Source organism: Echeneis naucrates, chromosome 10, assembly GCF_900963305.1.
Source record: "Echeneis naucrates chromosome 10, fEcheNa1.1, whole genome shotgun sequence".
NCBI lineage: Eukaryota > Metazoa > Chordata > Actinopteri > Carangiformes > Echeneidae > Echeneis > Echeneis naucrates.
The window spans coordinates 1,976,380-2,003,251 of NC_042520.1; the positions used below are offsets into that span (position 1 = coordinate 1,976,380).

At 41.2% G+C, this 26,872-nt stretch overlaps 2 protein-coding genes across 6 annotated transcripts; one reads left to right on the plus strand and one right to left on the minus strand.

Moving 5' to 3' along the window:
- Positions 1–526: 526 nt before the first annotated feature.
- Positions 527–4,395, minus strand: gm2a (ganglioside GM2 activator). Its single transcript, XM_029512615.1, has 4 exons — positions 4,230–4,395; positions 3,927–4,079; positions 2,392–2,574; positions 527–1,905 (listed from the first exon to the last, which is right to left on the minus strand). The coding sequence occupies exons 1-4, from the start codon at positions 4,320–4,322 to the stop codon at positions 1,750–1,752; spliced, it is 585 nt and encodes a 194-aa protein (XP_029368475.1). The 5' UTR covers positions 4,323–4,395; the 3' UTR covers positions 527–1,749.
- A 1,235-nt stretch (positions 4,396–5,630) lies between these two features.
- On the plus strand, positions 5,631–26,872 carry arhgef37 (Rho guanine nucleotide exchange factor (GEF) 37). 5 transcript variants are annotated; one of them, XR_003841183.1, is made up of 18 exons: positions 5,631–5,665; positions 6,345–7,584; positions 8,384–8,584; positions 8,909–9,007; positions 11,014–11,525; positions 13,335–13,464; positions 13,675–13,822; positions 13,929–14,128; positions 14,236–14,366; positions 15,412–15,516; positions 16,627–16,740; positions 16,846–17,015; positions 18,086–18,233; positions 18,360–18,488; positions 19,526–19,721; positions 20,490–20,659; positions 23,573–26,176; positions 26,276–26,872. XR_003841183.1 is itself a non-coding variant. In XM_029513119.1 (16 exons), the coding sequence occupies exons 4-16, from the start codon at positions 11,025–11,027 to the stop codon at positions 23,774–23,776; spliced, it is 2,346 nt and encodes a 781-aa protein (XP_029368979.1). In that variant the 5' UTR covers positions 6,281–7,584; positions 8,384–8,584; positions 8,909–9,007; positions 11,014–11,024; the 3' UTR covers positions 23,777–26,872. The 5 variants fall into 5 exon arrangements, 1 of the variants encoding a protein (XP_029368979.1); XR_003841184.1 differs by lacking the exon at positions 5,631–5,665 and adding an exon at positions 6,207–6,264; XR_003841185.1 differs by lacking the exon at positions 5,631–5,665 and having other exon boundaries at positions 6,281–7,169; positions 7,524–7,584.

Genomic DNA, 26,872 nt, shown 5'->3' on the forward strand with positions numbered 1-26,872 from the left:
CACATTTATGTCTTTATCCTTTTATTTATTGAACTTACACACTGAACACTTTTTACCATGGCAGAATATTGTTAGTTCTTATTGATTAGAAAACAATTCAATTCATAAGATAATGTTTATTAAAAACTGTACAAAACATAAAATCAATTACAAACAAAACTTAGTGAACATTTGTTGTCAGCTCGGTAGAAAGCAAATCAAACTTTTAAGGCAAATGAAAATCATACTAAACTAACAAGCTCAAGTCCCACATCAGTTCTATGCATTTAATTATTTTACTTTTGTCTTTCCTTCTTCTTCATTCATTGAAACTTCTGTCAAACTTTACTAAATGTCAAGTACTATAATTCATATCAGCAGATCAGAAATCCCTCTTCAAGAAATACACGCAGTAGATGCAGTGATTGAAGAACAGCACTGTTGGTTTAAAGCACTAAATAATGCAAAGATGGTACATTATTACAAATATGAAAGAAAATGACAGGACATTTCATAAGAAAAAAGAAAACTGTCAGCAGGTGCTATATCTGTTTTTACTACAAGAGAGAAACCTAATAAATTAAAAAATTCTTTGACTCTGACCAGACTTAGGTTTTTTTTACATTTCATCAATAATGTGAAACACTGATGGTGGACTTCCTTTTTTATTTTTTTTATTGTCGATGAGGAAGCCCCATCAGAATAGACCAGAATGTATTGCAGCTGTGAGGTTTGTGGAAAACGCTCCCTCTCCTGGTCATTCTGTAAAATCTCATACTCTGAGTTCTGTCCTGCTCACTGCAGTGAAATCTTCTGCACAGTTAAACATGTGTAAGAAACAAGTCAAGTAATGGCTAAACAAGTTAACAGTTAAAAAAAAAAAAAAACCTGAACAGGCATCATGTGGATCTGACAGCCGTGGCATTTTACCTCCTTTTAAAATCTTTAATATCTTTGTTCTGTAAATTATACAGCCTGTCTCGACGTTTTATGTGTAAATAGAACGCACGTTTGAGTTTTAAGTTCTTAATTCAATTGAAAATAACTTGAACTAATTAGCTGAAATATGTATTCAGCATTTTAAGTTGCCGTACAGCTTTTCATTTAGAAAGATGTGAAAAGTTGTTGGCTGAAATCTGTGGGCTGAAAAAAAAAAAAAAAAAAAGAAAGCAAAGCAACGGTCAAACTGAAAGAGGAACAGATTTTTCCATTTGTGCAGTTCAAATTGAGGTTTTGTTTTGTTGTCTTTTTAAACTGCTGAGAGAAGCTCGATATTGACCCTGTTTCTCAGAGATAAAAATTTTCCTGAATGAGACTCACAGTAATTTCAGTCAGTGACGGTTTTCTCCAACAGGACCAGAGTCACGTGACCAGTTTTTTGTACCTTTATGTAAATAAAACCAAAAAATCCCAGCTCTTCAATGTTTTTGCTGTTTATCCCATCAAGTTGAAATAGATGGTAAAGTGAAGCAGTTTGTAGATATATATTAAAAAAAAAAAAAACCTGCCTCATGGCTCAGATGGATTTGAAGCTTTGCTGGTGCGTACAGCATCGTTTTTGTTTTGATCGTTAGTGGACTCAGTTAAAAGGAAATGTGCTGTTTTATTAGTTTTGCCTGTCCGTCACTATATTGTTCTCACAGCAAGACACGAGGTACTTCAATCCCACAATTTTGTGTTGCATCTGCTTTCGTTTCTCAGTTTTAAAACTTTTGTATGTGCAAATAAACCAGTATCTGCACCCCCCCCACAGAGTGTACCTGCTGTTGTTTAGTTGGAGTGAATGGACAGGGCGACTTTGAGGCAGCCCAGCTCTTTGCCCTGACTGCCCAGGACTCCCTGGACCCGATAGTTCCCGTTGGTCAGCCAGTAGGGCAGATCCACGTTGGGCAGGTAGAAGTCCGACTGAGGGAGAGAGTAGGTGCCCTGTGGAGACAGAGAAACAAAGTTCAGTGAAACAATCTGGTTCAATCATTGTTTTAATTTTCAGGTGTGCCTGCTGCCAACAAAGATCAGCAGTAACAAACTTATTTCAAATCAGCTGTTTCTAAATTTATTGACCTAAATGACGAATCATCAATGCTGTTTGAAACTAAATTGTGTTGTTGAAGTCATGTCAGCTGAGCAGCATGTGACAGGCAAAAGGAAAATGCTTTTAAAGTCGCACTTCAGACAAGGCCTGACGATCTGAGTGAAGGGAGTGAGATCAGAGCTTAGAAAAACCACACAGATTTTAAATCTGTGAATTTCAAGATAGCAGTCGCCGCTATCTAGAGCTAAAGATTCACCTGATGCAACACTGTCACTGCAGTGTTTACTTCTCAGCCTCTAAAGCAGAAACATAATGTGAAAACCATTTGAATCACAAATCTCAAGAGTGCCTGTTTTTCCAGCCAGATAAAGCGGACTCACAGCTTTGAAGGGGCATCGGCAGGGCAGTCCGTAGGTGTGCAGCGGTTCAGGACAGTCCTGACCAGGAGGGATCAGCTGGTTCAGAATATCACAGGCGTCCTCATAGTGACAACTGCCCAGCTGCTCCACACAGGGGACTTTCACCCAGAAACCTGCCACCTCCTTCTCCAGGGTCACATTGACCTGAGGACGAGACAAGTTAACAGAGACGAGGCCTAAAGCTTTTCATCCAAAGTCCTACAACCTCCAGTCAGAAGAATTAACACAGTAAGAAAAGGGTGGAATATATAAAAAAAAACAAAAAAAAAAAAAAAACAGACAGGAGATGTGTAACAATTTCACATCCTGTTACTTCAGCTTTAACTTTGAAAGAATGAAAACTAAGAAATAAAATCTAAATCTGAACTAATAAACTAATCCATTTAAAAACAAAAATCCTACATTTAAAACTGTTATATATCTGCTCTATGAGCAAAAGAAGACACAACTTCTAGTGGAATGAAAAACAAGATAAAACAAAAATAAAGTGGACCAACAGGAATATAAAGAGAGCCTGTGTGATCTCTTAAAAGAATAAATGTTGATGTGAGGGAGTCACATAACAAAGGTCATGGTTTATTGATTCGAGCTGATAATATTTTACACACCCGGCCAACAACAACAGCGTAACAGCATGTCACATGTCGACAGCAGGAAAATGTGTTTTTGCATCCAAACGATCCAAAATCACATTTTTACTAATTCTTCTGAGGACAACGTGATGTTTGTTGAGACTTTAATAAGCGTCTAACGCTTCTCACACACTGACGCTGTTTCCATTTCATCCGTGAAGCTATCAAAAAGCCTTGTTTTTTTTAATTAAAAGTTGAAATCCCTGTCTATAACACATTCTCTCAAATATCTGTTTAATCTACAGTCAGCATGAAAGAAAATCAAAAACATATGTAAGTTTCTGTGGGCTTTTATTTTCCTCAGTCTAACCATTACCTTCAGCCAGATAAAATTAGTCATTCGCTGATTTTTTCCATCCCTCGCTTGTTATGGTTGTGTGTAGCTCTGTTCGTTTTTCTCCTGTGTGTGTGTGTGTGTGTGTGAGTGAGGTTCCTCTGTCTCTCTCCTCCTTCCGTTTTTTCCTCTGAATGAGAGGAACGACTGGCAGCCGTCAGTCATTACATGGGGTTGCTGCTGGCTGAAAAATTGCAGGATGAGCAGCAGGTTGACACACGTCTGGCTCCTCTGTAGAAAACAATCTGCTCACCACACAGAAACAGGGCTCTTATTGGAGAAGATTCCTGCTGGTTGTGTAGGGCTGTCAGATTTCTTTACTGGTGCCCCACTGAAAAGCACATCATGTAACCGTACTAAATGAAAATACTTTGGATGTCTAATCAACACTGAAGTGGATATGTCAAGTTATCTTGTGTTGGGGTTGTGTGCCGGTCAGCTACGGTCTGAGCAGAAGAGCTTTTCACTCTCCAGCTCCCTCGTTTCCTCACAGGGCAGGAAGAAGCTGTTTGGTGTGTTGGTGCACTCACAGCCAGCGGAGAAGTCAGCCCCACAGATGTGGATCCGGAGGCCGAGGCCGTCAGGTCTCCAGGGATGGTGATGGGGTCCGGAGACAAGGTTAGGGACTTCAGCACGGCCGGGTCATCGGGCCGGCCGCAGTTCTTCCAGTCAAAGCCGAAAACCTGCACACAAAACGAACAAACAGCTGCAGCCCAGTTCTGTGCACTGACTTTATGCGTCCAACTGGACTCTCCCTCTCCGCCCGCTTTCATGCGTTCATGCTGCCAGCGTCGGTAACTCATTCTAACCGGTCCTGCTGGGGGGAGACTCACCTTCGCCTTGGTGACTCTTCTGCCGCTCACCTGAGTGACGACACCGGCTACGATCAAACTCACGGTTACCGACAACATCACCGACCGGTCCATCCTGCTCCGGTCACACAGCGACACGACTGAGGTCCGCTGCGGCCGCCGCCGTTTGCTTCTGTCTGCCGCTACTTCCGTGTTTACAGGCGGGCTGTCTGTCACGTGACCGCCCAGTCACGTGTCTGCCAGGTTTCGGTGTTTATTTATTCATTCATTCATTTTTAATGAATAAAATCCCCTCTACACTTGCACAGTGACTTTCGTTTTCCTGATAAATCAATCAGCCATAAGATAAAACGTGAAAACAAGCATTTATAAAACAACAGTCACAACAGTCACACGATAATATGACCAATCAAGGCCACTGTTTTTTTTTTTTGTTTGTTTTGTTGTTATAGTTTGGTAGGAGACAGGCCACACTGATTGCTTCCTTTTTATGATCTCTTTTTCTCACCAATATGTATGATAATGTGCTTTGACTTAGACCTAACTAAAAACGGATAATACTTTTGTGGGGTTAGGGTTCCAGTCCAATTCCAGTCGTTAAGAATGTTTTTTACAAGTCTCCTTGTGGAATGTCACCTTGGGATGTTGCTATAAGAAAAGTGTGCCAGCAGGTGTCAGCTTTTCTTCTGATAGCGTATCAGATTCCTCAATGTTAGTTTATTCTTTCACATAGAGGTGCTTGCAGCTGAACAGCGGAAAACCACTCGATTATTCAGCGATAATGATCCAGATAAAGTTATCCAGGGCTTGTTTTAACATACAAAACAGCCTTTTATGTTGATAAAAACTCAATGAAAATGTCCTGAGGTTTGATCTAAAGAATCTAAAATGTATTACTATAACTGATAGGATGTTGATCATCTCTGCTGTGAGATGTAATCAGTCTGATTACATCTCAGTATACACGAATTAATTTATTATAAACTTTATGATGTCCCACCATTACGAGTTTAAACAAATTTTAAACTATATGTTTGCAAATATATACAAATAAAGCTTTTTAAATTGTTATTAGTTTTGCCATTTTCTAATTACCATATCCTCTTGGGACCCCAAATCATTTTCGTCCGCTGTGGCGCACATTAGTTTTTGCTTGATTCCACTAATACACAGTTGTGCAGAGATTTCGAACACACACACTTAATTTATCCTCAAAAAGCCAAAAATTAAAACACGTGTGTTTTGTTTGTTTGTTTATTTTTTCTTTCCTGGGTCTCAGCAGGGTTTTCGGCTTTTAGTCTGAAAATATCCTACTTCCGCGTGGCTCTTATTGTGTAAAGTGCGGGGCGGACGTCGTGACGTCACGGACGTGATGACGTCTACCGAGTGCCAACAGGTGAACGGGAGTTTAAATGTCCGGACACCGGCGGCAGGAGGCGGCTCGGCGGGACGGAAAGGTAACGATTTATTATCTATATTGTCACTATAGCTATCGGTAGTATCTACCTGAACACGCGGCAGCTTTTAAAAAGCTAAAAAAAAAAAACGCTGTTGTGTTTTTTTTTTTCCACCTTTTTGTTGTTTTATCAGCGACCGTTAAGGCTAACGACGTTTCGGTTGGATAGAAAAAAAAAAGAAACAACAAACAGACAGACATGTCGAAGAAGCATTTAGGATAAAAAACAAAAAAATCAAAAATAATAAAATGGCGGAAAAGACAGAATAAATCCGCCTGTCGTCTTCACTGGCTTTGCTCGATGCTGTCATTTTATTTACATTAAAGATAACAGCATGCTAATATATGAGGTGTTGATGGCTGAAGATTTAATAACATACATTTCCTAAATAGTACCGAATTAAAAAATAAACCTAGTAGAGAGATTAAGTCTAAATGTGTGTAATAAACAGCTGCCGTGTGTTTTTCAGTCTGTTTGTTTTTCAGTCACACACACACACACACACACCTACTTGATGAAGGCTCAGCTGCTCTTTAGGTCAGACTTCCTGCAGTAAATGTGGCAGATAGGAAGGTCAAACTGGCTGGTTGTTGACTCCAGTAAGAGACAAACAAGACTGCTGTGCAAGACAGTGTTTAGTCTATCTGAAATTGTTTTCCTCATTTGTCCTGTAATTAAGAGGCGAAGACGATGACCTCCAGGATGTTTGCCTCCTCCTCTGCCTCTTCTGCATCTTCTGCAGTCCTTCGTGGAACTTCACTGGCCAATGAACTCAAAGGCATGTGGGAAATACTACAACTTATTAACATCATTAGTTTAACTTGACCTGCATTGCCTTCACAGTATGTGCAATGCAGAAAGACAAACATGAAAACTGGAAAGCCTGTCGTTTCAGACAGTAGAGAGTCACAGGAGTTCTGATGACTGTTTCTCATGTAACCTCCTTGTGTGAAATCAATGCTTAGTTGGAAGCCAAACATTTCTCATTCTTTTTGGTCCCCATAACATAAAGCTTGAAATCAGCAGTAGCAGTACTTTGTGGATCAATATGACATACAACATAAAAAAACAATTACACTTTAAAAATGGCTGTCACACACAGTCAATCAGAGATCATTCTTTGCTCACTGCTGACAGGATGCAGTCATCACCGCTTTAATTTCCAGATATGATGTCAACTGCTTGTTTTTTTTTTTTTTTTAGCCCTCAGCAGGAGTTATCTTAATATGGGTAGACTTTAAACTGTCGGTCAGCAAATGACAGTATCATGACTGTTGTGATACTGGATTTAAATGTTGCCAAAGAGGAGTCAGTCCGTGACAGGTCATCTTGATCTTTTCACCATTTTGTACCACTGATTTCCAGAGGTTCATCCATTCGGCGTATCTGATATCAGAATTTGTGATTTCACAGCCTATTTTGAACATACCTCCAAGGCTGAGCTGCGTCTTAATCTGAAGTCCCATGGGCCACAGCCAGAGACTGGTCCAACCTTACAATTACAGTAATTATACCTCTACATTTAGATTTCTTACTAAGTCGCCAACTCTCTCTACAACAACTGCTTGGCACTGCATGTGTTTAACATGATTTATACAGCTGCACTCAGTTATAGAATAGAGCCCCCATGTTGTCCAGCTAATTCAGCTGAAATAACATATCAGGTTTTTCTGATGTTCCACCCAGAAAAAGGCCAAATTTAATAAAATTGTCCTTGTTTTTTTGTTTGTTTTTTAGGAAGTTTTACAATCAAACTATATCACCACTTTAGTCAAAACAAAAAGCACCTAAGATTTAATTAAGTATGATAAATCTTTCACAACTTTCTGTATCTAAATCAGTCTTTGATTTCCTGGAGAGATAGGGGATCAACATGCAGCAAAGGACATTGGATGGACTCCAGCTGGTGAGGGTTCATGGTCAGTGTATCTCTCTGTGTTGGATGACATTATACTGTTTCACAACTACCACAAACCATTTTGGCACTGATTCTCCAATACAAAGATATCTGTAATCATAGAATATTATCTTGTTTACTGGCCTAAGTAATGATTTCAATAACAACAACAAATCTTTGCTCTATATGAATGCAGCTGTTCTTTCTCGAAAGGCAGGTTTTAGCACCGGGAAAAGTGTAATGTGACTTTGTAAACCCTCATTCTGCTGCAAGACACCTGAAGTTCTTATAAAATGATCATAAGTCAGCTGAGACAGGCATCTAGCCCTGCAGCATTCCTCCCTGATGAATCAGATTATTTGCTGCCTCCGTCATTCCAGATTCATCAAGTCTCACAACAATGAATTCCTTCTGTGCTTGAGGTCACACTCATGCTAACATCATATTCTTATTATTGTCAAAGGCACATACCAAGGAGGCCATCTGAGTCTGTATTTTGGGTTCACTAATGTTTTGGAGGAGGGATGTAAAAATTAAACCAGAATATAAAAAGAAAGATTTGTAAGCACCGCTGCTTGCTGGATTTTGGTTGAGGTTGGAAGAGAAGTTATACTCTAGATTTACATTTAGTCCACTCCTCTTGACTTTCATTTAGATAAATGCCACCAGTTTCTGCTCAGTGGGAGCACAGTTTAATTGTTTGTTTGTTGTTTGTTAGTTTGAAATAAACTTTAGACTCAACCTGCATGAACCTTTTTAAATCCAGATGAAAAATATCCACAGAAAGCAGTTCTAAATTACTTGTTGTTGCCTCCTTTCAGAAAGACCGGACAATCCCTTTTCAATTGGAAGAGGATGGTACTTCCTGCTGTGCTTTTGTTCCCTGTGAGAGGAAAACTTCAATCACTTCAACAGCCTATCTTCATTGGTCCGTCTTCTGTTTCATGAGGCCTCTCAAGGTGTCGACTGGTTGGTCCTTCTTTGCACTAGGAAGACTTGTCAGCCAATTGGCCTGTGCCTGGGTGAGCACCATTTCCTTTTCCCACCAGCTGCTGCAGTCAATCAGCTTATTCAGCTGAGTGTGTGCGTGTGTGTGTGCGCGCGTGTGTGTGCGCATGTGTGCATGCCCACCCCTCCCCTGTTTTCCTCCACCAAACAGCCAGCCCACCCTCCTTTCCGCTCCCATCCCCCCTTTCCTCGCATAGTCATACACTGTTTTCCTCTCACACACATACTTGTGAATACACACTTGGGCACTCGTGCCACATGAGGTCCAGCAGCAGCCTGCTGTGTGTGAGTCACTGGAGAAAGTTACAGCAGCGTGTGTGTGTCTGTTTTCCATGCAGCGGTGTCTCTGCAGCAGATTTCTGCTTCAGTCAGGACAGAGCACAGCAAGAGGCGAGAGAGCGAGCTGCACTGCAGTTGAATCAGGGATTCTGCACAAGGTAACAGCCTGATCTCATGTAAAGTTGTTCTTGTTCTATTTTTTATGATATTTTAAAGTCAGTCTAACATGTCTTGTTGTACAGATAGTGGTCAGTTTGTTGTGGTTCAGGTTTGTCTTTTAGGTCATAGATTTTGTTATCTGGAACAATGCCAAACTTTTGGATGAAAAAACAAAACTTTTTCTCATTCATGATCAAACGTCTTGTAGTGTGTTTGCTGAGAGAAATTATATGTTGAGCATGTGAATTTCTCGAACTGTACCAATAAAACGTACCTAATATATCTTATAACTCTTACCTCACCAGCCTATAAGGACACTTGCATAAACAAAGCAGTTTACAACAACGACAAAATAATTAGTATTCAATTGTTAAATCCACAGTCCAGCTAGTGGGCCCTTTTCTGATCTCAGTTATCCTCACGTCTGGGTCACCATATGCTGTCAACCCCTAAATCCTTCATTGGAGGGAAAAGATAAATCTGAGGTAGGATTAAATGAAAATGAACAGCAACAATAACAACCAGTTTTCGTAGTAACTTGGTGATAATTTAACATCTGAAAAAAGGCAACACAACTAGTGTAGCCCTTCAGAGTATAATAATAAGAATGAGGAATATTTCAGACATGTAAAAACATTTTCATTTACGCTGTTTCCAGGTTTGTTAGGAAAAAGATTAACTAATTCAGTCTTATGTCTAACAAAGTCTTCCTACAGCTTTATTAACATTTGCTTATGATGTGAAAAATATTAACCTCTCAATTTATTCTCTGCAAAACTTTAATATAAAGTTTTATCAGCATGTGACCATAATGAAACTGAACATTTGAACATTTATGACCATTATGAACATTCTGGAATTTGTGCAGACTTCCACAGCAAAACTTTTAGCTAGGTGTACCTAATACACTGGCAACTCAGTTCATTTTTAATGAAATCAAATATAAAAAAATATTATATTGATTTAAATGGGAATAGAAAATCTTGACATTATCCCCTGGGTAGTGGCATATATAGGAACAGAAGGATTCAAACAATACTGAAAGGCCAGCAGCATGCACTGGTGCAACATGTTACAGATACAGGATGAGGACTACGATGCATGGAACAAGAAAACTGTTGCTGATGTTGGCTGTGCTGTGAATGGGGTCTGTCCTTTAAAAGCCCCACATGGCTGTTCAGTTCACCCATGTAATGGCTAAATTTCTCACTGGTGGTAGCATTAGGGGCTCTGTAAGCAGCTTCCAGTCTCCTGGTGGGTTGAACATGGCTCTGTTGTTTACTGCGCACACATAGACATACACATGCAAAGCTGGTGCGTCTGGTGTGTGCTGGTTGAAATTGTTGTAAATTAGTATGGATACAACCAGAGGTGATGCTACTTGCATGTTTCTCTTTTTTTAACTCTTCTTACCGAACAGACTCACTGCTGTGGTGTTTATGCCCTTTTCCTCCAACAAAGAGACACTGAATCAAACTCAGGAATGTGATGTTATCTTCATTTAAGTTGTGGGAGTTTTGTATGGAAGATTTATCCAGGACTCTCAGTAACCCTTGTCTTAGTGGTAAAGGGTCGACAATGGAGTCACAAATCATGCAATACCACATAGATGTTGTAAAAGGACCTTAAAAGTGGAGGTTGCTTATGTTATAAAATAAAGCAGTCGTGTTAGACTAAGTAAACTTACATCATTCTTCCACCATGCTTACATTTGTTCCATGGCCTTGTAGGAGAAACTGACAGATTTAGCATGGTCATGTTAAGTTTTCTGTCTTATATGACAGCTATGTTACTGTAGAAGACAGACAAGCAGACAGAGGATGTCGGCTCTTGTTATATCATCAATCACTCAGAAGGTGACTTCAGTGGCAGAATTTTAGACTTTAAAATATAAAGAACTAGCTTACTATAGATTAGGCAGTGGGTGCTGTTTGTTATGATCAGACTTTTGTTTGATCTGTTAACATATCATCACTGTCTAAACAATGTTTCTTTTGTCTGACAGTGATTTTCACCATGGAGGTGCCCCGGAGGCCTCAGCCTTCCTCCTTCACATTGCCACTCCCTAAACCAGCCTCCTCTGCACCTTCTTCACTTGGAGCTGTAAAGAAGGCCATCAAGAACGATCCAATGAAAGTGAAGCTGCGGATCGATGCAACCACGGACATAAATGATCTTGGAGAGGAGACGCTCAGTGCCGAGGAGGACTTGGATGCGTCTGTGTTTGTTGAAGCACCAGCTGAGACCTCCAAACTGATGTCCGATGTCCCAACTGTGATCTCCAGGCTGTCCTCACAGGATAGTTTCTCAGAGGAGAGTTCAGTGTCAGAGGAGAGGCTCGCACAGGAGGCTGAAGAGGCCAGAAAGAAGTCTGAAGAGGAAGCAGCAGCAGCTAAAGAGAGGGAGGCCCAAAGGCAGCTGCTGGCCATCGAGGAGCTGGTCCAGTCTGAGAGGAATTATCTTCGACTGCTGCAAGTTAGTACTGTGACCATCAGGAGTAACCTCCAGAAACTACAGGTGTGTAAACTCTGTTGACCATGTTCTTTATGTGATGCTGTCTGCCAAACTATTTATGCTTCAGAACCAAATTAATAGCTAGTTAGGTATGATGAATCAGCTTTTTTCAAGTCAGTTTTCTTGTGGTTCAACTAATTGTTTAATCGACCAAACATATGAGTTTGTCTTTTTGAAAATGCTGCAGAATCATTATTAATCATTATCACAATTAAAATGTTTTGCTACTTCTTTTTTTTTTAACTTTTCATGAGAGATTGATTTAATCAGGAAAATTATTGATAGATGAAGCTCCAGAACTACTCATACTCATCACTCCAGTACCATCACATAGCCCTTGACAAAGGCACGTGACTGAAGCCTTCTGTAGGCTTGTTTGTTCGTGTTTTAGAGCCCCAAGGTGCAGATACATGGGACTATATGATAAATTCATTTCAAATACACTTACATCCGAACACATGCAAGTTCAGTCTTATGTGACCAAACGTTAAAACATTCAACTTGTGATTTAATTTTTGTTCCAGTCCAGTGTTGTTACTTACAGTGATGACCCCTAGCTAATGTGTATTTTGTTTGTTTTGATTGTTTGTCACTACATGCTGAGTCAGCACAGCAGCGTCCAGAGGCACTGATACTGCATGCAGAGGCCGCTTGGTAGTTTATTATAATTATTGTTTTATTGCAGCCTAAGCATTGCTTATGACAGTTCAATAATCATTTATTATGGGTATGGTAATGAAATAAGGTTTTTATGGGCTGAGCGGTGGAATTGTGATACCTGATGAGAGAGAAGAAAGCAAAAGAAGATATAGAGAGGAGGAATAGCTTGATTAAATTTCGTTATGATGCCTCACTCATCCATGGACAGCACGGTGGCATAGTGGTTAGTGCTGTTGGCTCACAACAAAGAAGGTTGCAGGTTCGCTTCCCAGACTGGGGAGTGCAGAGTCTAGATGTTCTCCCCGTGCCTACATGGGTTTACTCCCACCGTCCAAAGACATCATGTTTAGGTTAATTGGTGACTCTAAATTGTTCATAGGTTGTTGGTCTCTTATCTGTCTTGTGTGTTGGCCCTGTGCTGAACTGGCAACCTGTCCAGGGTGACCCTGCCCTTGCCCAATGTGAGCCAGGATTGGCTCTAACACCCCCTGTGACCTAGTAATGGATAAGTGGTAGAAGATGAATGAATGCCTGTCTCATCCTTGGAGCTTGTCCAGACCATCCTCAGCAGGCAGCTGGTTGACAGGGGAGGGCATTCAGCTGATGTAGCAGATTATTAACCACAGACTGGTCCGCAAGTTTTTTCACCTCCAAGGCAGTGAGAGAAGCTGGTAGATTAAAAAAAAAAAAAGGCATAAAAAGCATGTTGCGTGTTTTCAAAATCAATAGATGCATTTGGATGGGTGGGATGGGAAAGGTGCAAAGGGCAACAAAAAGAGAAACGATAAATGTCAATAGGCAGCTGGAAACAGACAGACGGAGGCATCAGAATAAAGGAGGGATGGACAGAGAAACAGAATACATTTAGATGAATGACACTATTGTGTGGCTGGAAAGTTGCTGGTTTGTTTTCCGGAGCAATGTGCAGACTGTCTCCAGTTCGTCTTCCCACTGTTCTCTCATTAGAATGGAAATGAGCAAAACAAAATGGATCTTTTTCGGCATGTGCATTTATTTTTCATTCACGCACAAGCACACGTATGTATATAATAGAATAGAACGAAGTAACAGTAACAGTGATGTTCAGTTCGTTTTTTGTTTTCTGTTAAAATTAAAGTTTTTCTCTGCCTATCTGTCCCTGCTCTCTCTCAGCCTCCTCTCGCCAACCTGGACAGCATGTTTCTCTACATTGAGGACGTGATCGACGTGTCCAGTCGACTGCTCAGCCTGTTGGACCAGAAGCAGGTTCGGCCCGGAGATCCTCTCTTCCTGGAGACACTCTGTAAGGCAACAACTTTTCTTCACATTAAACTGCAAAATGAACACTTCTTCTTAGATTATTCAAATGCAGGATACATTCTTTACTATTATTATTTATCTTTGTTGTGTTTCAACACTTCAAATCAAAAAAGAGAAATTCAGTTGGACAATAGCTCTGTGTTGTTATCAATCTGTATATGATATGTATGAATACATTTTTCCTTCCTCACAGGTAATTCATTCCTCAGCTTGTCCTCAGACATTGAAGCGGCCTATAAGGAATACTTGGCGAACTACAACCATGTAACAGTGGTGGAGAACAGCTACAAACAGAAGGAGAGTCTCTGGAACGAGATTGTCAGAATCATCAAGACCTCAGCGTGGGTGTTCATTGTTTTCTGTTCCTTAAGCACTGGAAAGAACCTAAAATGTTTAGGCATGTTGTTGCTTTCAGTGGTGAAGTTATGTCTGTCTCCATATCACCAGGCCTGAAGTAAATGCCACTTCACTGAGTTTCTTCCTGGTGATGCCAGTTCAGCGGATCGCCCGCTACCCCCTCCTCCTGCAGACCATCCAGAAACACACTGACCGAGCTAACCCAGCTTATACGCTTCTTGAGCAGACCGCTCACACCTCTATTGCCTTAAACTGTGGCATCAACGAGTACAAACGCTTCAGAGAAGTTGGTGAGACCATGTTGAGTCAAAACTTTTCAGTTCTTGTTCAGTTTTTTTGTTGTGATCAGATGTGCTTGATTTCAGTTATTTCTGTAATTATTTCTTGTGTTTCATAGCTGACAAGTACAAGAAGACAGAAACTCTGACCATCAAGGACAAGATCATCCGTCTAAACTCTCACAGCATCGCCAAGAAGACGGCGAGGCTCAGCCAGCAACTCAAACATGAGACAGGAATAGCACATAAGGTTTGAAAAGTTTAATAGCTATGGTCTAGTAAAACAACCTCTGGGCTCCAGGACGCTGGGCTGTCACTGACACCAACCAATCACCACCTTCAATTGTTAAAAGTTGGCAATGAGGGGACAATAAATGAAGCAACACATCACACGAGGCACTTCAGGACACAGTACACCAGCAGTAACAGTATAACCTGAACTTTTCTGATCCTCTGAGCCATAAATAGCCCCCGCAGTACACACACTCCCCATAGCTGTGGCTCTGCAGTTAATGTTTAACCTGCAGAGAAAACACACACCTGTTATCAAGCCTGCTTCTTACTCTGGTCTGCTGTGCTGTGCTGAGGTCTGACCCAGGAGTTCACATTCATGAGCATCCTTGTGCATCACCTGCAGTTTCATTTCGATTTTTACTTTCCCCTTTTTTATCCTTTGATCTTTTCACATCTCTTAAATATAGGTTGCAGCCTGGAGAGATAGGCCCAGGCTGGAAAAAGATCTGACCTTGAAGTTTTCAAAAGCTTTCCATTTATTTGACATTTAAAGCCATTATCTGCTGTTGAGGGTTTAACTTGTACTGGAAAACAAAGCTCTACAGGTAATGTTGTGATGTGTGTATTTCTAATCATGAAGCACTGTGTACTTAAAAAGCAGCAAAGCCTGAAGGACAATGTTTCTAAAAAAACATGTTGACAGAACACACAGATTAATTGGTGTTTTACAGTGACTAATGCGTGCTACAGGTAATAACAACAACTGTTTAAAACCACAGGTTCTAAAACAGTGTGACATTATCTCACAGGTGCTGATCTGGCTCATTCAACAACTGCTGTGATCATGCCTCTGACAGCAGCTTTGTTCATGCTGCAGTTTATGTTCCATTTTAGCTGATTTGACTGTATGCTATCATGAATGTGTTTCTCCGTCTTATTAGACTCTACAGTAGAGAAAAGATAAATCTGGATGGTGATTTCATGTTAGTGTTCAACAAATCAGTCCTGACACACAGCATCAGGCACAACACTTATATGTCTCCCTGTGATTTCTGCTGCAGCTGGTCGATGAGGAGTTTGACACCCTGGAAGGCTTCTTTTATGTTCTGGAGCACGGGATCCTGGAGCTCCTTGAGAACGTGGAGACATACCTGCACCACCTACAGGTAAGCTCCAAATGTCTGAGGTTCTGTTAACCCAGGGATAATATGTGAAATTCAACATGTTACAGTTGATAGGAAAAGAAAAAGATTAATCAGACATGGGTGTTAAAGCTGTTTAAATTTCTAAATTAATTTTATGAAACATATGCAGTCAGGGTGGGATTAGCTTCAGCATACCCCACAACCCTGATGGATAAATGGTTGAATATTAAATGAAAAAACATCTGCATCTGCATCATCAACATCATTGAAAATAAATGCTTAATGTTTCTGAAATTATGAGACGTATGACGAAAAATCGATGTGGGATGGCAAATGTTATGACATTTGAATATTTGAGCAGAGTTTATATAGTAGTGTGGAACTAGATGCAGACCAACAAAGTGCACGGAAGACATATTAGCTTTGTCAGGAGACCAACGAGAAGGGACATTATGTCTGTCATTGCAGTTGAGTAAATAGTAAATATGCCCTTGTCAGTCACTATAAACCTGTCCGCAAGGCGCATTCACACAGATTGGCAACAGGAAACTGTGGATGTAATACAGTATGTTATCTTTGTTTTCATTCACACTGCACACGACTTTTAAGTGTTATCACTGAGGTCACAAACTAACTAAAGACAGACAGAAAATGTCCTGCTTTTTTCAGGCATGATGTACTTACGGTTTGTTTATTGTGCTTGTTTGTTTCTTCTTCCGTCTCTCTGGTCAGACGGAGAACTTGAACATGACTGAACACTTATTTTTGAACCTCTTGTCACACTTGGGGTTTTATGAGTCATACTGTGTAAACTCAAACCCTCAAGTCCTGAGGTCAAATGCATGAGTTTCTGTGTACATTCTACTGTGGAAAAAGCAGCAGGAATCAGGCCTGGAGCCCTCAACTTCCTCACATTTTCTTGCTAATAGAAGCTGAGTCATTTGAGCCCAGACAGCTTTTTTTTTCTCCTGTTGGAAATATTGACTGTTTTCTTCACTGTATATTCACAAAGCAACATCTATAATAACCTCAGATCTATATGTGACAACTAATTTGTCCCATAATATTTTTCTGAGAGAAGTCAGATACATAGTTTGACTGCAGCCTCCTTTTTTTTTTTTTCGTCTGTAGGGGTTCTTGGCCTGCAAAACAGAGGAGTTTGACTTCGATATGGATGGAGAAAAGGCCCCTATCTGCTACAAGGAGATCACCACAGCTCTGAGACAGTGGATCCTTCCCACATTTGTGAGTCTTTTTTTTCTGTCTCATAGCTTCAGGGAAAGAAGTGTGTGACTCCAGCCTTTCTGAAGTTGTTCTAATGACTGTTTCTTTGTCCACAACTTCATCCAGGAAAAGAGGATGAGGACGTTAATCCACAAGCCACTATGTTCACTCCGTGACCTACTGGTGGGCCCAAGGAACCTGATCAGGAAGCGACTGGACAAGCTGCTGGACTATGAAGTGATAGAGGCCAAATCTAATCTGAGCTATGACGAACAATCTGTGGCCAACACGTACAGGTAGGGAGCCCGGTCAGTCTAGGAGCCGTTCCTTGCTGTAGCCCAGGTGCCCACACTGGGAATCAAACCACATCCTTCTTATTGTGGGCCGGCAGCATTAATCACTATTTCCCAACAGATATGTTCCTTTTCATTCTTGGGGGGGGGGGGGGGGGGGACGTTGTAAAATGTAAAATGTCGGCCGATTCCGTGTTATTCTGTGTCCATAATGAATTCAGTTTGTGATGGCAGATTTTATAGGGCCCTATTTACTGAATGCCCGGGAATACCGAGCTTGACATGAACTTCAGTGTGCAAGGTTTGCTAAATGAGGAACCCATGTTTAACTGCACTATTTTTCATTATTATTGTTATAAAGAGACACTTTCATTTTTGTTATATCATATAAGATATTGCTTTTATGCAACACTTCCATGTAAGCATGGATAAATGTTTAAAACGTAAATGTGAAAAAGACACTTGAATGTCTCCATTTGTCATTCTGTCAGACTGGAGTAGATCATGAGGATCCTTTGCACGCCTACAGATTGAAGCAGAAATCATTATGAATCGAATCGTGAGATAGTAAAAGATTCCCACCCCTACTAATCACCTACGTTCATACCAATTGCAATAAAAAAATTTTTGGCCTAAAGCCAAAAACAAATGAAAACAGATACAAAATGATTAGTGAGAAGTCAAACATACATAGTAACTAGTAATTTACCACACTATGTCTTGTCACAACACAAATAATGAGCAAACCACACAATCCAACACACGCTAACAGTATGTATTACGTGTGCGAGACTTAACTAAGGCTTCAGTGCATGTGAAAGTTTTGGTGTAACAACTAAATCACAGTCATTATAAAACCACACACTATCTCCATCTACACAATTACACCCTTTGGACATGATGTTAAAACTGATTTTGAGCTGGGAGAGGAAAACTAATGAAAGGTTTTATCGTGCTCTAATCCGACCAAGTCTTTTGCAGTGATGTTGAAGTAGTTTCTGTTTTGTTGTTTGTCTCTGTCCCTTCAGTTCCCATGTGAATCTCTCCTCTCTTCTTCCCTTTTCCTCCTCAAGGACAATCAACACTCTGCTCCTTAACGAACTTCCTCGATTCAACGGTATAGCTCTGCAGATGATCTGGAGCATGTTGGGTACGTTCAGCTGCCTCCACAAAGACCTGGCTTCAGACATGGAACAGCTTTTTCAGAGCTTTGCCCAACAGGTAGATGATCCTGGTACCTCGTCCACTGAGAGAGAGAGAATGGAGGAGAACAGTTTTAATACCAGGTTAACATCAGCGTGTCGTGCATTCATAAATGTGTGTTTGTTTGTTTGTTTGTTTTTTCAGCTTCCTCACAGCTCTCTCAGCCCTGGTGCATTTTGGCAGTGGGCAGAGACTTCGGTGTTGGAAGGGGCGAGGAGGCTGGAGGCTCTGTGTCGAGGTGTTCAGGACACACTCAATGCACCTGTTGTCCAGGTTGGTGTCAAAGTGGTGCTGTTGTGTTACATTGTGCTCTGATAAGCTCTTTACCAACATCACTGGAGAGCGACTTGTGACTTTTCACTTCATTATTTTACTTTTTCAACTCTCCAGCAGAGAAAATGAAACACAGGTGTTTTGTGTCGTTGGTCTTCTGAGCTCAGTCCAGTTTACTTTTTCACATAACACAATGGGTGCACGAGAAACCTGAGCTGCTCCACCACAGGACTATAACTTTATCTCCCAGTTTCAAAATACAACAGGAAACGCCTACTTGATTTAAATCAAAACAATGAAGTTCAGGGACTTTGAACCATCTCGTCTCTTGAGAAGCACTGAGGTTTGCCACCAGACCTTTCTGTCATTATTAATCGTTCTTGAAGTAATTTGAATGAGCAAGCATCTCCCAAATGTGTGTCACTGCTGCCTCGGTTTAACGCTCAGAGACCTGTCAGCCGTTCTAGAACAGGGTGACATTCCTCAAACCTGCCAGACACCCTCCATAAATAACCTGCACAGTCATGCCAAGTTTTGAGTCACCTTTGTGATAAAACTTTGTCATCTGTATAATCATGAATCTGCAATAGCAAACAGGGCTGTGAATGTTCCTCTTCTTGTTCTGCAGGTTTCTAAATCATGTCGCATTCACACATTCAGTGAGAAATATTTGAAATATTTTTTTAACTTGTCACTGAGGAAGATGATTCCGTTTTCATGCATGTTTTATGACTAAAGACAACAGCCCTTGTGTGGTACAAATGTGAAGGTTTTACATCCTCAAAGTGATGAAAAAAATTTGAAAGACCTCTTTAAATGGTGGTAATCTTCATCTAAATGAGATTTTTCATAATTTCATAATTCATGAATTATTCATAAACCAGCCTGACACGCTTTAACTTGTTCGGTGATGCATTCAGTGCTCTTTTGGTTCAGCATTGACCACTTTCCATTCTGCTCAGGTCCTCTTTGTCCTTTTTTGCCTTTGTCAATTTTAATACATCAGTTTTACTCCCACTTCTGCTCTGCCTTTTCAGCCCCTGAGCCCATCTTCTCAGCACCGTCTGAAGCAGCTGACAGATAAGCACGGCTCTGGCAAGATCTACCAGGTGATAACGTCCATCGTGGGCAGCCGGGACCTGGACCTGAACCTATCCAAAGGGGAGCTGGTCGCCATCATCAGTGAGAGTGACACCCGTGGAGATAAGCGCAGATGGCTGGTTGATGCAGGAGGTATAAATCAATATCTGGTAGTGAAAACAGTTCAAATATTTAACAACAAGATGGTCTTTGCCTGAATTTTTACATAAATCTACTGATCCTCCACACATATAGGATTATTCCAAGGTCTATTTTCTAGCGTAGTATCATTGCTGTCGTGATCAGACTCGTGAAGAAGCAGCATTAAAAGCCTGATCACCACCACTGAAGTGAACAATAAGAGAGTTTCTCATGGAAATGACACGTAATATCTACATTTCCATACAGACAGGAAGAAATGTGGCTTGTGGACGTTTGCTCCTCTGCATATGGGGAGAAAGAGTCTAGAAGTTAAGAGAAAACCAAAGACCTTGTTGAAACACGTATAAAGAATACTGCAATGCCAATGTGGCTTTTTCTCACAGGTGGCTCATTGCTGCCACTTTGTGGTTCATTGCTGTTACAACTACAAGCATCTGATGAAAATTACAAGCAGCATTTGAAAAAGGTTGAGCTGCCAGACAGTGACATCCAGATCACAGTGTTTTGTGTGTAACAGATATTCTGGAAATGGAACTGACTTGCATATATCAGTTGTCACCAGTAGATAAAGTTTGTAAACTCCTGTTGTCAGATATTGCTAACAGCAGCCTGCTGTAACAGATGAAGAGTTTAGGGTAAACTATGGAAAAAAATTAAAATGAAAATCCTTAAGCGATATTATCCTGACAGATAGTGCAAATAATTGTGTAGAACACAACACACAACATAAGTTTTATCATCTCTGTGTGCTGCATGCAGGCAAAAGAGGTTATGCTCCCTCCTCAAAGCTGATTCGCTACCATCAACCAGCAGAGGACCCGCCTCCTTCGCCACACCTGAACCTGGCCGAAGACACGACGGGAATCAGGAGACACTCCTACACCCCAGAGAGCCGGCTGCTGACAGCCATGAGCCAGCCTTCCTTCCAGGTGATTACTCCGTCTACACAGACCACACAGGCTCCTCCTAAAACCACAGTACCTCTTTAATACTTGAACATAAACGGTTCACTTGCAGGTCAAATAGAATATGACAGAGCGTAAAGTGTGACACTGACTAAATTAGACGTTAGTCATATTATTTTTGGGTGTTCATTTCATGACCAGGCAGCTCAGGTGCTTCATTGGCCTCAAATATTCAGAAGCAAGAGTTTCACAGACCTCAGCTTCGTGTTATTAATTTAAATCATCTGAACTCAGTGTTAGACTGTGTGTGTGTGTGTGTGTGTGTGTGTGTGTGTGTGTGTGCGTCTTTATATGTACATCAGTTAAAAAAAAAAAAAAGAAGATGGGATATAATATGTGTGTATGTGTGCACATTTGTGTGTGTGTGCACATTTGTGTGAAAACCGAAACGTCCATAATTAGCTGTTTAACCTTGTAAGTGGGTTACTGTGTGAAAGGTTGGGAGTTAATTTATGGAGCTGCAGGCTGAGATAGAGTGTGTGTCCGTGTGCGTTCGTTCACTGGGTGACTGGTTTATATTAACAACACACAGGTTTGTGAGTCATGAATCTGTGATGGTTTATGTCGGGCTGTGTACATGACAGAGAGGGAAATTAAGGTGAGCGGGTGAGAAGTGAGATTGCATTTGGCATCGTGTGTGTGAGACAGACATGTCTCCACATTGCCTGTTAAAGTGAGTGATTACTCCAGTGACCTTTTAATAAAGAGCCTCTCACACTCCTCCTCCCCACATCAGGCCTCGTGACCCTGAATCTGTACGTAAACAAAACAACTCAGGCTGGATCCTCACTGGAGCAGATCAATCGGAAAACTGCATACTTTTCACTTATTTCTGTGCTTTCATCCACACAAAGCCCCCGCTGTCCCCAGCAGAAGATAGAGGTTATCAAAAGATTGACAGTCTTGTTGTTTTTTTGTTTTTGTTTTTTTTTTTGTTCCCGGCTGAAGATAATCAAAATGATTCATAGCTGCCAACCTTTAAAGGCAGGGCGGTGTAGCTCTGACATTAAAGTGCCATATTTGTTTTGACTGCAACTTTTCCCTGTGATTTGTGACAAAGTTGTAGTTGAAACAAAGTGCAAATGTGATTGTGTGTCTCTGCACATCTCTCAGCCAAAGTGGCTTCAAAATACATAAACACTGAAACAAAAATATTGGATCATATTTCAAAGCCCTGACAACCTGAACAGTTTCAAGGCTGTAGTTATAAAAATGCCAGTCTGATTTTAAAAGGAACATTTTTTTTTATCACTTTGGAACAGATCTGGGTTCCCCTTCACTTCAATAAACATGTTCCTAATATGTTTATGGTCTCAGTCTCCAGCTTAAAATCTTTGTTGCAACATCATGTTAAATTTTTTAAATGATGTTAATGATGGTTAATTAAATTGTTTTTGTTTAGAGGAAAATACACCAAAAAGCTTGGTGTGCATTGGGGGTGTGGCTGACGTGTGACTGACACATCGAACCACCCAATCAGGAGCCCTCCCTCCTCCTCAGCTCTGCTGGTTTCAAAATTAGGCTTCAAGATGGCAGCTCACAAACCAATCGGTAACATCACATGGGGTGAACACAAAATCTTTGAGGATAGAGTCATAAGTAAACAGGAAGTATTGTTAAAAAATGAGAAGTATTGAATTCTTGTTAAAGGTCTTCCCTTGACTGTTTGCTTTCATCATCCCTTCTCATCACGTTCGTCTCCACACACTCAGTTGTGAAGAGCTTCTTTGCCTTTCAGCACATAATCCTTTGACTTTTTGAGATAATGAAATGTAGATCTCTGTAAGAACTGTGTTGTTACTGCTGGCAGACAAATTACATCTAAATTGTGGTCTGCTGTCTGTAGATACAGACCGTCTCAGATATGGCCTGACCGCGCTGTCATGGCAGTACACTAACACAGAGAGGTGCTGATCAGCTGCTCCCCTCTTCTCTCCACCCTTTCGTTTCCAGGAGAAACTTTGCTGCAGCAAATATCCGCCCAGCTCTGGCAGCATGAATTGCTGCACAGCCTGTAGTCAAAAACGCTTTGCAGTTGGGTTTTTTTTTTTTTTTTACATTTCTCTTCTCCTTGTCTCGGTCCAGCAAAATGCTAATTAAATGCTAATTGGTATAGACCATCAGGCCGCTGTTAATGTCATAGCTGAGGGGTGAGCTGAGGTGAAGGGTTTGACAATGACACAGAGCAGCCGCTAAACTCAGCTATTAGTGCTGCACGAGCACTCTGTCATACCAACACGGGCCTCATTAGGAAACCTTCATTCTGTGTGTGTGTGACGATGAGATGGGACATAACTGCTGGGCCTAACCTTTTCAGGGAATAATGCAATGATTCATGACCGCGTTAGTGTGTCTGTGTGCGTCTGGATTTGTACCCGTGTGAATGTACTCTCTCCAGCTTGCCCATTTTCTGAAGTCCTGTGTGATGAATTTTGTACTCAGCCGTCCCCTGAAAATGGACTCATATAGCACGTTAGCTGTTGCTTGTCACCATCCAGGCTGGATGAGATATATTGAATTTGCAATTCTAACACAACTACTGTGCACATTTAAACATGCTGCATATCTGTCCAATTCTGTACAACTACACATATTAATATTTGAACATGCTAATTGCTCAGTGTTACACCCAGACATCAGCATGTTGCCCTCCGACAGTCGACGTTTGTGTTATTATAATTACTGTCGTCATGCCAGCACACCAACGTTAACATTCAGATCAAATGCTGACTGAGCTGAGCCTCAGTTGTGTTAAAATGGCTGCTTCACAGAAGATATATTCTTCTGAGTTTTCCCTCACTGATGATAGTAAAGATGGAGGGATGACATAGTTGTTCCAAACCTCAGTTGATTGTCTGACTGTATCTTCTGTTACAGGTGATGGCGGCCTATGACTTCACAGCAAGAGGAAACCACGAAGTCTCCATCCGGGCCGGCGAGGCGGTCCGTGTCCTGGAAAACCACGACAAGCGAGGGAACTCCGAATGGAGCCTGGTGGAGGTGAAGGCAGGGCAGAGAGGATACGTGCCCTCCAACTACCTCACGATCATGCCCATGGGGATGGGAGCACCCGGCTTTTAGCTGCCCTACTGACAGGAAGTTTACAGCTGTATGGGATGAAGCGGCGCCGGCTTTGCACAGCTCATGTATCTACATCATGACCATCAGTTATTTACATTTCTTGCAGTATCAAAGAGTTTTCCAACAGAAATCAGAAACACTGGATCATGTATTAATCATGCAATGCTACGGTGTGAGCACTAAAAAGGCCAAGTTCTTTGAGTGAACTGCTTTCATTTTTCAGATTTCCCTCCATGCCACAACTGTACAAACCAATGAGTGAACAAAGGAAGGAGATTAGCTTTCCTTAACTTTATTTCTTTTCCAAACTGTCTTTACGAAGCAACAGTCTGAGGATGGCAGAAAGATGCATGAAAGGTGCCAGCTCAAGCAGCTGGAGCATGTGCAGCAGAAATGTGGAGGATATTTCTATATTAGTGCTGTTGTTGTCAGGTCTCGGTGAGGACAGGAAAACCTTCGGATACACCAACAGTATTTTAGGTTATTTCTGGCCTCGGCTTCACAGAATCCTTTAGCCTTTACACGTTAACGTGTCACATCGGAAGGAAAATGAAGGGCCGCAGCACCAGAACTGGCAGCTCATGGACACTTTGGCAGGGTGAAGACAATTTAACCCTTTATCATAAGGAAAAAGGGATGTTCTCTGAGTGGGACCGCAGAGTTTTATGGATCATGGTTTAAAAAAGAGAAAACGGGAAAATTTGGAAGTTTGAAGCCATGCAGGTTTCATCTGAGTCTGGACGCTAAGAAACTGGATCTCCCGCAATCCTCAGTGGTGGACTGCATGCTGGAATGTGTGTGTATGCACACTAAAAGCAACACCACACAGAGCAAAAAAAAAAAAAAGTGAGTGCGTTGGTGTGTTCGCATCTGCCTGATGTGAAATTGGGCCGACAGGTGCGTGCGTGTGAGATACTGTGTGTGTGTGAAGTCTCCTCCTCCTCACCTGGAGGCAGGAGCAGCACTGTATCAGGACTGACAGGTACACAGCGCTCTCATCATCTCAGACTGTGTAATGTGATGTAAATGTAAAATGTCTCCAGCCCCCGAGAGGGAGAGAGGAGAGGTGAAGGAGCTGCAGAGAAAGTGGAAGTAAGATGTGTGGAGGAGCGTCAGCAGGGAGGAGACAGTTACTCTGTTTAGTCTTTTTGCCCATCAGCCGACGTAAATCTGCTCTTCCCCTCAACTGAAGGGTGACAGTGTCAGCTCTAAAAATCATCATCTCCTTCAAGTTTTTGGCTTAAAAAGCTTCAGACCTGAGATATGAAACAAAATCAGCGACCTAATGCTGTGTACACAGACACCTGATGATGGCCGTTGCCATGGATACTCGTCATCTCCGGCATACATTCAGTGTCTCCTCAGGAGTCAGAATACGAAGGGGGGGGGTCTGAGTATCCGCTCTGTCCACGACTTAACGGTTTGAAACCATGCTTTGTTTAGTTCCTGTCTGTAAACACGATCTCTGGATTTAGTACTGATCTCCTGTAACTTCATGTTCCAAGATCCAGATCATCATCAAAATATTCAAACAGCCCATGGATGGGACAAGTTAAAGTAAAAAATTATAATACATCCAAAAAAAAAAGACTTTTTAAATGTTTAAAATTTTGCATCTCTTGCAGCTTTCAGAAATAATAATCATACTTTTTTTTAGGCTGGATTGATTGTGAATTGATCAGCTCATCTCTCGTTTTTCCAGAACAGCAGCTTTTAAGTGCTGCTTGGCACTAAATGATACTTGGCACATTGTTTGAGCGGTTAGAACTTCAAGTGAAGATGTTACTGTCTTTCTTTAATAAAAGAACTACAGCTTTACAAAAAATGTCCCCAAAAAGAGATTAATGGAACTCGAACGTTTGGCCACAAAACCGCCCTAAACATCTTTCCTTTTCATTTTCCTCTTCCAACCTGATGACATCATTTTTCCAAAGGCTGCTGATGACGTTCCCGCCGTCGGCCCGATCACACACCATCACGTTCTGCATAAAACGGAGTATTTCCCCGTCGGGTCGTGCTGTATCAGCTGCTGTGGGTGGGGAGGGGGGATCTAGAGCTGCTCAGCTGGAGCTTAACTTTCCCCATCTGCCTGAATGTCAGGACAGAGCAGAGCAGCAGGAGTGTACCATGATACTTCTACACCCAAATACCAAATGTCCTTGAGGTTAGATGAAGGGAAACGAAGGAAATGAGATTAGATAAGATGGCCTTTATTGTCTGTACAAGGAAAAATTTGGGGACAATAAACTCTGAAGGTGCATTAAAAGAGATAAGAACACAAACATTTAACAAACGGTGCACAGGAGGAAACAAAGAGTAACTAGAGCTTATAGATCATGACAAAAGCAGCATGTGAGCTAGATTTGACATTTAACTATATTATACTATTTACTGTTGATGGTAGAAGCTGTTTTTTGTTTCATCAAAACCTCCAACCTGAGAACATTTTACCTTTTTTATATCTTTACAGGACAATTTAGGACGAATGAAGAAATTCAGCCGGTACAACGTTCAGACATTTAAACTCCTGCTGACAAAGTCTAAAGAGTCTAAAGCTGCTGTTTTTAAAGGCTTCTGTTTCCTTTTGTGTGTGTCTGTCTGTGTGTTTTTCCATGAAACCAAAAATGTAGATGATGTAAAACTCCTGTCATGTTGAAAGTATGTGACTGTGGAGCAAACTGGACTTAACATGTTTTAACATTGTGTGGTTACATCATTACAGTTGTGTGTCTGTGTGTGTTGTGCCTTGACTACCAAAAGAAGGCAGGTTTTTCACTTTTCCACCAGTAGAGGGGGCTGGAGACCTCCGTTGTGTTAGATAAGTGAGATGTGTATTTCTGTGTGTGTGTGTTGAGCTCACATTCTGTTTATGTTGTTCAGTTTTCCTCTGACCTTTTTTTTATAACCTGTGAAGTGTAACTTGCCCTGTGCTCAATCTTTGTTTATAATTTATTGTTTTTTAAGTTTTTAGTTAAGTTGTTGATTTAACTTATTTGACAGCAGATGACCTGAGATGATGTTTTATGTGTAAGTGTTGCCAAACTCGCACACGTGTGAGCCGACACCGTGGATTTAATAAAACTGAAGAGAAACCTG

Coding starts and splice junctions, on each gene's coding strand:
- gm2a (XM_029512615.1), bottom strand. CDS start 4,322: ATGGACCGGTCGGTGATGTTGTCGGTAACCGTGAGTTTGATCGTAGCC. Junction 4,080..4,229: donor GAAGAGTCACCAAGGCGAAG/GTGAGTCTCCCC, acceptor TTTTGTGTGCAG/GTTTTCGGCTTTGACTGGAA. Junction 2,575..3,926: donor GGCTGACTTCTCCGCTGGCT/GTGAGTGCACCA, acceptor TCTCGTCCTCAG/GTCAATGTGACCCTGGAGAA.
- arhgef37 (XM_029513119.1), top strand. CDS start 11,025: ATGGAGGTGCCCCGGAGGCCTCAGCCTTCCTCCTTCACATTGCCACTC. Junction 14,367..15,411: donor AGACAGGAATAGCACATAAG/GTTTGAAAAGTT, acceptor TTTCTGCTGCAG/CTGGTCGATGAGGAGTTTGA. Junction 16,741..16,845: donor AGTGGATCCTTCCCACATTT/GTGAGTCTTTTT, acceptor AACTTCATCCAG/GAAAAGAGGATGAGGACGTT.